This window comes from Orycteropus afer, unplaced genomic scaffold (genome assembly GCF_000298275.1).
Source record: "Orycteropus afer afer isolate SDZICR_OR568_19922 unplaced genomic scaffold, OryAfe1.0 scaffold00034, whole genome shotgun sequence".
NCBI classification, from domain to species: domain Eukaryota; kingdom Metazoa; phylum Chordata; class Mammalia; order Tubulidentata; family Orycteropodidae; genus Orycteropus; species Orycteropus afer.
Window position 1 is genome coordinate 8,917,087 of NW_006921621.1, and position 14,140 is coordinate 8,931,226.

At 39.0% G+C, this 14,140-nt stretch overlaps 1 protein-coding gene across 1 annotated transcript; it reads right to left on the bottom strand.

Moving 5' to 3' along the window:
• Positions 1 to 1,076: 1,076 nt before the first annotated feature.
• ADGRF4 (adhesion G protein-coupled receptor F4) lies at positions 1,077 to 13,453 on the bottom strand. The gene is made up of 8 exons (XM_007936291.1): positions 13,367 to 13,453; positions 12,098 to 12,146; positions 9,932 to 10,080; positions 8,610 to 8,861; positions 6,214 to 7,590; positions 2,983 to 3,024; positions 2,274 to 2,333; positions 1,077 to 1,124 (listed from the first exon to the last, which is right to left on the bottom strand). The coding sequence occupies exons 1-8, from the start codon at positions 13,451 to 13,453 to the stop codon at positions 1,077 to 1,079; spliced, it is 2,064 nt and encodes a 687-aa protein (XP_007934482.1).
• Positions 13,454 to 14,140: the final 687 nt, after the last annotated feature.

Consider the following 14,140-nt stretch of genomic DNA (forward strand, 5'->3'; position numbering starts at 1 on the left):
GAGCAAAGAAGAATGAAGAAAACCAAAGACGCATGGAAACAATTACTCCAAGGAACTGGTACACCATATGATCCTCTCCAAGACAAAGCCATTACCAGGGTGGATCATCCCTTCCTATATTCTCCTCATCAGCTTTCTGGTTACTGACTGCCATTTGTGATGTATTCTCCCCACAGATGCCTCATATTTGTTTTCTCTCATGAGTCATATCCAACTCATTGGGTTTCCAAGGCTATAAATCTTTACAGTAGATTTCCCCATCTTCCTTCTGCAGAACAGCTAGTGGATTTGAACTGCTGACCTTCTGGTTAGCAGCCAAATGACTTATCCACTGCATCACCAGAGCTCCTTAGAATGATGTCTAAAGGGTTGGCTGTGAGTAAGCAGCTAATCTACCACAATTTCACTCACATGCCTTTAGGAATGATCTTCCAAAAAACCAAACTCATTGCCGTCAATTCGGATCTGACTCATAGCAACCCCTCCTTGGGTTTCCAAGGTAGTGTCACCACTATGGAAGTATGTTGCCCAACCTTCCTCCTGATGAGTGGCTGGTGGGTTTGAACTACCAGCCTTCTGGTTAGCAATCAAATGCCTTAGGCACTACACCACCAGAGCTCTTGGGCCCCACTTAACTAGGGAGAGACAGGCCTATTGCTTTGTGATTTCAATCAATCAAATCTTACTTCTTGACAAGGGCACTATTATAAGTTTCATTACTCACTGGCAAAATGGAATAAATGTGTGTGAGTGCTGTGGACAGCAAGGGTGCATAGTGTATCAGTGCAGGTGCAAGGACAGCATCCTCTCACTGAAGGCAGAATATAAAAGTATGCTTAAGTTTTGGCCATGTGAATTGGGATGACATAGTTTTAAAAAAGATAGGAAGTTTTTTTTAATTTGTGTGTTGAACAATAAAGAAGTTTCTATTCTCTGAAAGATATGTACACCTGCTCCCTTGTGAGTCACTCCAGTATCACCTAGCTGACAATAGTTTGCTTACAAGGAACATCGAGTAGCTTGTTACAACTTGCAAGTGAAGCTTCCATTGAGTTTTCAATACTTACTTCTTCTGCTCAATGATTCATTAGTTTAGATCCATTGGTTGGGCTTAATGATGGATTCTAAGTGGGGAAATAAATAAATAACATGGTGACAAGAAGTAATGACAAAAATACACATATATTTATTTTTATGCCTATAAAAATGAAGGCATAAGAAGTTCCCAAAATGACATAGCTACACAGAATTAAATCATCATATTTCACTGAATTTAACATTACAAGCTGCACCATTATTTTTATGTTCCACTAGGAAATAAAAGGAAGAAGCTTGCCAATTAAACCATAACTTGCCACTGATTGTGAGATATATTCCAGTTCAGAGATGTTGAAAGGTAAAGAAAATTTCTATCTTAGAATTGATGAACTATGTTATTAAAAGTCACACTCACTACTAGATAACCATAAATGCTAATTCTCAATGTGTCCAGAAAATTTTCTCTTTGTTTCCTTGTTTTTAAAGAAGTAGCACTTATTGCAAATCTGCTAGTTGAATAACTTCCTTCTAATTAATAAAGGAATGTTGGCAATTTTACTAGGTGCCTTAAAAACAGATAACCAGATCAACACTCTTCTTCAAGATGTACATGTACATGTATACTTCAATCCAAGGAAGTGTGATTTACTGAGAAGAATTCTGAACAAGGAAAATGGAGGGAGATTTTGATTCCAGTTGTCATAAGTGTTGTTCTTTTCTTGATTAGCTGGGTGACATTAGACAGATCTTTTAAGTATTCTAGGCCTTGGTTTCCTTATCTGTAAAATGAGTGAATTAGACTAGAATTTTATTTTTAGCTTATCTCTCATTTCCCAGTTGTCACATTTTATGAATCTAGGATCCTGGTTTCATGTTGTCTCATCTCAGTGTTCCAGATGTCAAGTTGAAATATGGCCAATATGGAAAATACTTTTAAAGGGTATGTTCTGTTGACTTTCACTTTAAGTAGGCCCTCAAATTTGGTGAATAAAGAAATGAATGAATGTTTGCATGCCCTAAAAATTCTCTTTGTTGATACCACCTAAACACTAAGCTGTAGTATTCATCTCTGCACAACTCTAAGAACACTGATCCTCCAATAAACCAAAAACCAAGCTCACTGCCATTGAGTTGGATCTGACTCATAGCGAACCCTCCTGAGATTTCCAAGGTGATATCACTACAGAATTAGTTTGCCCAATCCTCCAGTGATGAGATTAAAAGGGGAGGCTCACCTCTGCTGCCTTTGGTTTGCCCTTCAGTGAAGTCATGCTCATTCTCAAAGCATCTCTTATCTAAAGAAATAATGACAGTAAGAAAACATCTGAGATGTCAGAGTGGACAACAAAATTTTCAAGGCCTTGACCCATAATTTGTAACACTGAGACCAATAACCCTGCCAGAGGCAACATCAGATGGCTTGTAAATTAATCAGCACACTCTCTGGCAAAAAAGACTTGGGTAAAAGTTGATGTGTAGTCATCACTAAATGTAGGATTAAGGTTAAGATTGTAGTTATGGTTTCTAATCTTTTCACCAGCTACACTCACACTCAAGGAACTCTGGTGGCACAGTAGTTAAAGCATTTGCCTGCTAACCAAAAGGTCAGTGGTTCAAACTCACCAGCAGCTCTGTGGGAAAAAAATGAGGCTGCTTGTTTCCATAAAGATTTATAGCCTTGGAAACATTATGGGGCAGCTCTACTATGAGAATCAACACAATGTGGTGGGTTTAGGTTTTTTTTCAGTTACACTCACACAAAGCCTCTTATTGACTTGTTAAAGAGTAAGAAATGAGAAAGGATAGCTTTCTTCTTTTCTCTTCTTTGCTGATGCCATAACCCACCCCTACAAATGCCACCCCTACCCCTAAACTTTGCTTCCCACTCTTGTTGCTCTCAGCCACACCAAACTCATTTACAATGAAGAAGCAAATTCAAATTACCTTGTGATCCATAATGGTTCCAAACAGCAAGATGAAGAACCCCTGGGGCAAAATTCAACAGAAGCATGAGGAATAGTTTTGCAGACAATATTCCAGGAGTTATTTTACCTGGGTGGTACAAATGGTTAACACTCTTGGCTTCTTACTGAAAGGTTACAGGTTTGAGTTTATCTAGAGGCATTCGTTCAGGAGAACGAACTGGTAATCTACTTCCAAAAGATCACAGCCATTGAAAATTCTATGGAGAGCAGTTCTTTCTACCCTGACATACATGGGAGCACCAAGGGTTAGACTCCACAGCAACTGGCTTATTTTAAGACCACTCTTCTAGATACTGTCTAGGACAGTTATCAGTCATCAGAAATTTCATTTTTCACTTGATTGTATGCACTGCTTGGTATTTATTTATTTTTAGTAATCTACCTCCACTGTTGGAATAGAATCACCATCATGGGACTGTGCATGGATGCTATTGATATTTAGTGAGTGGCGACAAGTATAGAATAGTGTTTTTGACCTTATTAAATCTTTTTACTTTCTTCCCATATATTGATGCAGCTGTTCATACTCATAATGACAGATATGTGTAATGGGGAAGATTGTGATTCAAATCACAGTCACAGACGATATCTTAGATTGGAGTTGAAGGTCAGGAAATAGACAGTCAGGGACTTTGAGCTGATGGAAGTTTTTGCATTAAGAGGGAAAGGAAACTACAGAGACCTATGTGGACAAGATCACTTCCTGTTTAAACTACATGGACTGCTAGAAGGTCACACTGGAGTCCCTGGGAAGTGCCAACAGTTAATGGACTCAGCTGCTGACCAAAAGGTTAGAGTTTTGAGTCCACACAGAAGTGGCTGGGAAGAAAGATCTGGTGATTTACTTCCAAAAACTCAACATTTAAACCCCTATAGAGCACAATTCTACTTTAACACACATGGGGTGGCCATGAATCTTAGACATCTCAACAGCAGTAGGTTAAGTCGCATGAAATGATGGTCTCTCTTATAAATTGGTAGGATTTGAGGTCCAAGAAAAATATGACTCCTACACTGAAAGTAGAGAGAAGCCTAAAGATAAAGGGTTGCTAAAGATAGTTTCATGGCGGGAACAAACAAAAATGATAAATGACTAAAAATTTTAAATGAGAGCTACAGGGAAGGCTTTTTGAGAAAATTTGAGCATATGTAACTCAAAATCTTTGAGCATTTTCCTTCTCATCAGAAAAAGACAAAAATAAATGCTTTGTGAAAGATACAGAAAAGGACAATAACTTTCCAGAGTTTAATTAAATTATGAAGTAAGAAAAAGGATGAGATAATGAGTCAGTCACCAGAGTAACTTCAAGAATTGAGGAGAAAGAAAAAAAAAAAAGAGAGAGAAGGGAAAAAAAAAAGAGTTGGGGATATTTCTGTGGGACCAAGAGCTTTTGATTAAAAAAAAAAAAAAAATCTTCAGTTAAAGATTTCTCTTTAAAGCAATGAAAGGGAAGCAGTGAAGTAAATATTCTCCAACATGATTAAAGAATTACAAATAAGGTAGATAGCTGATCTGACTTGGCATTTCTTTAAAGTTTGCTTCATATTTTGTTTCACAATTGAATAGAGTAATAGTAACATAAAGTCATCATGACACTTTAATAGGAATAATTTGCTGCTTTATTAAACAGTTGTATTTATGTTATATATAGCAGGAGTCAGATTTTTTTTTTTTTCTGCAAAGAAGCAGAGAGTAAATATTTTCGGCTTTGCAGACTATAGAGTCTCTGTTGTGATCACTCAGCTTTGCTGTTGTAGCTCAAAGCAGCGATAGAAAATAGGTAAAGGAATGAGCATGGCTTTGTTTCAATAAAATTCTCTTTACAATAGCAGTGAGCTGCAGTTTCCAACTCAACGGCACATAACAACAACAACAACATGTTAAGGTTATGTTTCAACTTGGCTGGACCTGGTTTTGAGTAGCTGGGCAGCTGGATGTAGTCATTCCCCATAATGAGAATAATCAGCTCCATGGTATAATCTGCACTGAACAGCTGCGTAGCTGCCTTAGGGATGTGGTGTGTTTCCAGTACATAAGGAGAAGAGTTGAGAAAAATCTCTGGAGCTTTTTGGGATGCTTGGACCCTACAGGTAGCTTGGTCCTCCGTCAGCAGCCTGCCATGATTCCTGCTGAGCTTGGGACTTTTTCTGGACTTGAACTAGTGGCCTGCCATGTTGTTTGATAATCTTGGAACTGTGCCATTTTATTTATCGACCTTGAGTTTGTCAGCCTCAGCAGCCAGCAGCTGCCTGAGTTAAGAGAAGCCTACAGTTTCAGTGAACCAAGAGCAAGAGGCAGAGCTGAAGCCCAAATTTGAGGGGCTTTCACCCAGCCCCTAGAGTTGGTACATTGAACTCAGAATTCTAGCCTCCTAAACTATAAGAGAATAAACCCATTTATTAAAACCACCTATTTGTGGTATTTCTGTTAGAGCAGCACTAGAGGACCAAAACACTCTGATTAAACGGACCTGCAAAATTTTCTATTATGAGTAGGTATGGAAAGGAGTCTGGCTGGTAACAGCTTCCCAAAAGTGCAAGCTTAGTATTCAAGAGAGAGTAAAACAACTTTCAGAGGGATAATCTTGCCAAACCAAGTATTTTAGAGCTAAAAAAGACAATAAAGATTATTCTAGATTCATATTTTTATTTTATAGATGAGAAGACTGAGGCTCAAAGAAAAGTGACTTTCCCAAGAATATGTAACCTATGGCAAGATCCATTTCTATGAATTTCATTAGGAAAAGCAGGGAAAAGGTATAAGAACTCATGACTGGATAACACCAAAATGAATAACCAGGACCACCTCTTCACATTGTAAGATGCGTGTTTTTTCATTGAATTCCCAAACCTCTTGAGAACAAATAGAAATTAAACTTGGTTTCAGGTCATGATATATGAATGTAGCCTCATGTATCTTTGGCCAAAGAATGCTCCTCTACAGTGAAGATTATCTTCTGAAGTTTTAGGAGAGATGCTTATTCAGTAAGAGGAAAGAAGGAAAGAGATCCCCACCCAGCCAACCAGATCAGCTAAATCTAACTTGAAAACCAATAAGGTGAGAGACACATAGCCAAATACCTGTAAAATATGGAGATAAATGGATAGTTTATGAATCTGTAATTTTAAAATATAACCATTTTTTGTTGCATAGACAAAATAATAGAAAATTTCCCCTTTTGGAACTTACCTGGAAAGCATTGAGTACAGCAAAGATTATATGGAACATCAAGGGAATATCTTCAATGAGAGTGATTATTCCAAAACCCCAGGTCAGTCCCAGCAATGGGGTAAGGATGGCAACATTTTTGCTAATCCTCATAATTATGGCCACATCTTGAGATTTGGAACTGCCAATAGAGGGTCTCTGAGTGGTGACAGCAACAATCAAAACCACAAGGAGATTAATGGCCACAATGACCAAGGCAGGGATGACAAATGCTAAAAGGGCTTTGGTATTGTCCCAGTTAAGCCAACATGCCTCCAGTCTTACATAGCCTTTTCCTGGCTCTGTGATGGCAACTGTGGTGACAGCAATAACCAGTGGGCACCCATAGCCAATGGCAAAGCCAATGGCCATCATGTGAGATTTCATCATCCTACGGAAAACGACCAATATTCCATAGATAATGAGCAGCGCTTTGAAGAGCATCCAGAAAAACAGAGAGAGGTAGAAAAAGTGGCTAAAAAATGTCACTGCAACACACAAGTTATAGTCCTGGGCCTTGCTGTTAAAGTTAGAGGCTATGATGAAACACACGTTAGCAGTCAGGAGCGACACAGCTATGTTCACAATGCATACGTGGCGCATGTATGAAATCTCCGTCACAACTACCCGGGACCACACCATGGCTTCAATGATCAGGCAAAGAACCAAGCTGAGGATGGAAATACTGAGCCCAATGCAGGTGATGTATTCCAGGACTTTGTCAGTTATTGATTTAGGAGACATTAGAATGGAAAAGGACATCACTGCATTGCTAGAGTTACAGTGGCATCTCACTTCATTCTTGATATCCCGTATCATTACACATGCATTTTCATCCCACCTTCTTTTTCTGAAGTGCCAGCCAACACACTGGGCCCTAGCATTCCGAGATTTGTTGATTTTCTCAAAAGTGAGTATGATTTGCTTCAAGTTTTCTGGTAAAACCACTGATAGTACCAGACCATTCACTGGCCTGGGAAGACTCACATTTTGCAAGTGGGTTTCTTTCAGAATGGCCCCCAAAGTGGGAAAAGCTATACTAATGGCTTTGGATGTGTCCTGCAGCTTCCATAGTTCCTGCCTGGGAATTTCTATCATTCCTGAGATACCTTCTGTGGTATTTTTCAAATTCATGAAGAAAATAAAATGTTTCTCTGAGGTATTGTGGTTGATACGGAAACCTTTTGCCTGAATGAAGAGCTCATCCACGATGTTCTCAGATTCATTGTAGAGGTGGAGTTGCCTGGCAAACAAATTCACTGATTGCAACAAATCCGAGCTGGCATTTTTGTCGGGAATGAAAGCCCAATTTGAAATGGCTGCTGTGTCGAGGATGTGGTTGGCCACTTCACTATAACTCTGTAATGGAGAAAAGTGGCTCTTATACTAAGGATTTACATATATCACACAAAGTCAAGTTCTCTGAAATTTCTAAAGACCAAGTGATCTGATCTTGTTTGACATATTTCCCTTCCAATTCCATATGCATTAGAATCCCTTTTCAGTAAGCCTGCATAGAGGGACAGAAAGAAAAAAAAATACTAAAAAGGAAGTATCACACATATACTTTATCTGCCTTATTATTAGGCCCAGAATAGCATTTCCAAACTGCAATCTGTAGAACTCGAGTTTCCTATGAGACATTAATGGATGTTTAATGGCGGGAAGTAGAAATGAGTTCTATGGTTCACTAAGTTTGAGAATTACTACTTACCATATCCCAAGAAACAACAAACTAGTTGCCATAGAGTAGATCTGAACTCATGGTGCCACCATGTGTTTCAGAGTAGAACTGCCCTCCAGAGGCTTTTCAAATGACTCTGACCTTCAGAAGTAGATTGCCAAGCCTTTCTTCTGAAGCATCTCTGGGTAGATTTGAACTGGCAGCCTTTCAGTTAGTAGCTGAAGGCTTAACCATTTGCATTACCCAAGTTATCTACCAGATCCCTGTATCACCCCCTTATAAAGAGTCCCAAAGTTCATCAATGCATTAAACACTCAAAAAAGTCTTGCTTGACTTTGTTTAAGCCAAAATTTCCAACATCTGCTTGCTATGGATCCCCTTTTAAGGAACAGAACCTTCATTAATATTTCTCAGTACAATTATGTTCAATAGAGCATAATTTTGGAAGCATTAGCCATGAATACGTGACTTTTTTGATTATGCAAAAAAATGCATAAAAAGAGTCCTGAGTCCTTGTAAATTTCCATATCTTAAGTAAATCCACATGCAAAATGGAAATACAATGCTTGCGGCTGTTGTGGTTGTTGTGGTTGTTGCTGTTTTACCTGGTTCCCTGAAAAGTACATTTGAAACTTAAAATGCAAGGTTTTGAGAGGAAACATTGTGAGTTTTTAATGAAATTAGCAGAGAATACCTTCATTTTCTCTCGGTTAACATTATCAGACAAATTTATAGAAATATTTTTTAATAACTCCACTATAAATGCAATATTTCCAGACGTAGCTTCTGAAGATTTCACAGCATCAATTATGCAGGCATAATCAAGTGGGCAGTTCTTTCGAATTCCTTGAGCTACATTGTTGATAGGCTCTGGAGCTAGAAAGCTAAGATTGGGCATAGGTACAGATGCTGCTGCTACTGAAACACGTGATGCACCATTTGCAGTCTGTTAAAAAAAAAAAAAAAGGTTCATTTAAAAATAATTAAGCACTAAATAGCAAAAATGTTTTGCACTGCTAAGTGCCAAGGAGTTTATTGTCAACTCATAGCAATCCCATCTGACAGAGTAGAAGTAAAACTGCTCCGTAGAGTTTGGGGCTGTTTTGCTTTCTTTGGCTGTAATCTTTATGGAAGCAGATCTCCAGGCCTATTCTTTGGAGTTACTGGGTAGGTTTGAACTTCCAGCCTTTGGGTTAGCAGTCAAGCACTTAACCATTCTGCTACCAGGGCTACTAACCAAAAAGATGGTGATTCGAACTTACCTACCAGAATAATAGAAGGTCAGCCTGGTAATCTTCTTCTATAAGATTAAAAACAAACACCTTGCCATCAAGTGAATTACAACTCATAGTGACCCCATGTATTACAGAGTAGAAATGAGCTTCATAAAGTTTTCTTGGCTATAGTCTTTACTGAAGCAGATTGCCAGGTCTTTCTTCCATGGGATCACTGTTGAACTGCCAAATTTTGGGTTCTCAAACCAAACCAAACTCACTGCCATCGAGTCAATTTCAACTTATAGTGACCCTTCCTTGGATTTTAACAGTTTTACTGTATTCATTGGATTTCTGTTCCCTCTGAGTCACAATCTCTCTTTTCCCTTGATCAAATTATTTTAAAAAAAAAATGAATTTGAGTAGTCATCAATTGATTAATTGGTTGAATTGATTGGTTGATTGATTAGCACAAAAGAATTAATTAACACCTTTAGAATTTAACCTTAAGTAATCATTTACACTACAGTGTAAATAAGTTTCAGATCTTTTTGTGAAAAAAAGAGTTTGGGAGAGAGAAATAGAGAATATGCTTAAAAGACAGAATAAAGAGAATTGGAAGAGGGAAAAGTACCTGAGAGGTTAGGTAAGGAAAGTAATTCAAGAGATAAATTAACCCACTCTGTAGTTCTTCCTAAGTCCAAGTCTGAGACTTAAAACCATGCTGAATGGAGCACATCAAAAATACCTCCACCACTTCCATGAGTATTGGCTCCTGTGTCATTAATATGCAAATGATCACCTGAAAGAGTGTTTCCACAGAAAGGCTTGTACATGTTTCAGTTGATTTTTGCCACTTATTTTGATTACACACAAATCCTATTTCTCCACGAAAGTGTTTGGCACAGGACTGAGTGCAGTAGGAAGTCGTGCAGGGTCCCTGGCATTTCTCTGAAAAGAAAGAGAGACCTACTTATAATGTTTACTCTCTGGCAGGGCCATCTCATTCATTGTGGGGAGTCTTAAGTTGCTTTGCAGAGGAGGTGACATTGAATAGCATCCTCACCAACAAATAGACCTGACAGCAAATTGTGAAGCTGGTGTCCCGGCAGAGTGAAGAGGGCATGGAAATGGGTGATCACAAGTTACTCAAAAAGGCTGGTTCCAAGCACATGATGGGGAGAGTGACAAGAGATAAAGGTGGGGAGGAAAGCAGGGGTCAGGTCTGAAGGGCTTAGAACACTGTGCTAATGTGGAGGCTACCTGAAAGCATGATTGGATTAATGTTTTGGGAAGATAATTGACAGTAGCTTAGAGATGTGATGATAAAGTTTTCTGTGGAGGACCAAATAAATAGAAATACAAGGTAAAATACAGGAAGCCCAGTTAAATTTGAAGTTTAATTTCAAATAAATGTTCAGACAAACAATTTGTGAGTATATGTGTGAAGGATACAAGTATCTTTATTATAGTGTTTATCTGAAATTTAAATTTAACTGGACATCTCATATTTTCATTTGTTAAATATGGCAACCCCAGCAGACAGTAAATATTTTCAGCTTTTCAGGTTCTAGTCTTTGTCACAGTTACTCAACTAACCTCTTGTAGTGTGAAAGCAGCCAAAGGCAATATGTAAATGAGTGGAGGTAGCCATGTTCCCATAAAATTTTTATGAAAACTAAAAAGTTTATTTCTAAAAATTTATTTATAAAGCTTGATTTTTATATGTAAAAAAATGAGGGTGGCTGTGTTCCAATAAAATTTTATTTATGAAGTTTGGCCCATCAGCCATAGAAGATAGATTTAAGTCAGGGAGTTCAAGAATGACACTATTGAGGTATTCCCAGGAAGAATTGCCTTAGGACAATGGCAGTAGAATGGAAAGAAATATGTAATGCTGACAACTATTAAAGTTTTGAATTCAATATGATGAGGTGATCAATTGGCTGGAAGTCAAGGAGTGTCCCATATTTCTGGCTTGGACAAGTCTGTGGATGACCCCATTAGCTGAGAAAAGAAACTGGGTTTTCATCTTTCTTTGACATCTATGAAATGTATCAATTTTTGAAAGTGATTTAACTTGAGTGGTTGTCAATTTCTTCATCCATATAATTCGAGGGATTCCACGCCATTGTTATAAATATTAAGTTAGACAGTGTTTTGTACTTAATGTCACTATAAATGTTTAATAAATGCTAGTTACTTTTCTCTCCTCTCCCCATTCTGAACTCCACATTAATATAGAGAGGTACATACTTAGCCATAATTCTGCATAATTCAGTTATCCCTACTTTTGGGTGAAAACCATGTAATTTTATTACCTTACTACTAAGGAATTCTGGTAGCATAGTGCCTAAGGCATCTGACTGCTAACGAGAAGCCTGGAAGTTCAAACCCACTGGCCACTCCTTGGAAGGAATGTTGGACAAATCTACTTCTGTAGTGATACTGCCTCGGAAACCCAAGGAGAAGTCACTATGAGTCGGGTCCGACTCCCCGGCAGTGGGTACTGCTAAGGATGATCTCCATATCTACCTCTCACTTTCTAAGAGTGACCAGTCTCACCACCATGATACCCGTCTTACATTGCTTCAACAGACTCTCAGCACCAGAGTACACGTGAAAACTCCCAAAATATCTTTGAATAAAGGAAAGATTGAACCTTGTCCTCCTTCCCTTTCTACATCTTGTTACCTCTTCAGGATAAATAGATGTCCTATTTGGGCTTGAAAATGGACACTTGTCTGCAATTGCAGAGCACATATGAATGTTTGCCAATTTGTTTTATAGGTGATGGTAAAATTATAAGACAATCTGTCAATTCTGGTAAACATGGTGAATTTATTAGAGATAGCTATTCTATTTGAAAGCCTGGTCCACATCCTTGGAACATGCTTGTAATGTCATTATCCTTCCATTAGTCTGCCCAGATTCCAGAGTGGATGGAGATGGTTCTATGGCTACATACCTTGTGTCCTTCCAAATTTTCTTTCAGGTCTTTGATATTCATGTCCATCCTGAAAAACATAAATTCCAAAAGGTTCTCTTTACTGTGGGACTCTTCTCTCCTCACAATTTAGAGGTTCCAAGTGGATAAGTAGAGAAAATGTGCTCAAGACAGGGAAGAAACCTGCAGTAGGTCCACGCGTTGATAATGCAGGAACTTGCTGAAGGAGACATGGATGTGAGCACAGATAGGAAATAAACTATCCTCTCCCTACTGAGAGCTAGAACTGTGATGGGTGTCACTTGGGCTCTGATTATCAGGTTGGTGGATTGAATACATCATCTAGGAAGTTTAAGTATCCAAGGACAACAGAGAAGATGACCACTAAGCTGTTTTCTGCCTTTATTTAATGATGCTTTCACTCACTGCCATCAAGTTGATTCCAACACATAGTGAACCCTCCTTGGGTTTCTGAGGCAGTATCTCTATGGAGCTAGATTGACCAGTCTTCCTTCCAAAAAGTGGCTATTGGGTTTGAGCTGTCAGCCTTCTAGTTAGTAGTCAAGTGCCTTAGGCACTACGCCACAAAAATAGTCTAATAATGTCCTTGTTGTTGTTGTTGTTGTATGCCGTTGAGTCAGCCCCGACTCATAGCGACCCCTCCTTGGGTTTCCGAGGCAGTATCACTACGGAAGCAGATTGCCCAACCTTCCTTCCGAGGAGTGGCTGGTGGGTTTGAACCGCCAGCCTTCTGGTTAGCAGTCAAGTGCCTTAGGCACTATGCTACCAGAGCTCCTAATAATGTCCTTAGTGAGGAAGAAATGAACAGATACTAGGCATAACCATTAGGATAAAATACTAGAATCATAAACTCTTTTATAACTGGAAATGACTGTAAAGGTTATCAAAAGAATCCCCTCCATGCCTTTGTGTTCTATGGAAATAAGACTTACAGGAGTAAAGCAACTTGTGCAATCAGCAAGAACCCAAGTTCAAATTTAAATCTAAGTTGCTTGACTCCCAGGCTAGTACTTCCTCCTCTCACCAGCTGCCTGCCTACATTCTCTGTAGCTTGCAAAGTGATTATGCTACTGTTGTACCTTGAGAAAGTTCCTGTCACCCCTTAATCATTCTTTGTTTGTTCCTTTCTTTAGAAAGCTACTAGAAGCAAGAATAAAATTTAATTATTTGAAAATGTATTTAAAGTGGCATGTTATTTTTCAGAAATCTAGCCTTGTAAGGAAGCTGTAGGGTTTCTTCTGAGACCATATAAGAATGGATCAAACTTACTTTTATGTGAATTTTTGATCTATAGTGGAAACATTCTGTGGCCAGAAATAATGCTAAACAGCAAATGATGGTTGCCTGGGACTTCATTTTCACACATTAGGATCCTGACCTGCAGCAGAGAAAGAAGATGAATCCACCTGAAAAAAAAAAAAACTCAGTACAACTAACATGCTACTTGGCAGGCTAACTAACCACTTAGTGAACACATTAGGGTATTCTGGGATTTCCACAACAAAACAACCTGTCCCAGAAAAGTATACCAATGTCCATATTCAACCCAACTCTAAAGGAGTCCTTGGGTGGCACAAATGGTTAAGTACTGGACTACCATACAAAAAGTTGGTGGTTCAAATCCACCCAGAGGCACCTCAGAAGTTAGGCCTGTGTAGTAGTTCAGTTTGTGTGTCAACTTGGCTGGGCCTGGTTGAGTGGCTGGGCAGCTGGTGGGAGTTAATCCCCATGAGGAGACTGGCAATCAACTCCATGGTGGGCTCTACCACAAGCAGCTGAGTAGCTGTCTTTGGGTATGTGGTCTGCTTCCCATATATAAGGAGAAACCTTTGGGTATGGTCTCTAGCCTATGGCACACTTGGACCCTGCATGTAGCCATATTGTTGCTCAGCAGCCAGCTATGCTCTGCCATCCTTGGGACTTACAATGAACTTAAGTTAATGGCCTGCCGTGTGGATTGATAACATAGGGACTGTGCCTTTTTACTTGTCAACCTTGGGGCTTCTCAGCCTCAGCAGCCAGCAGCTGTCTAAGTGAAGAAAT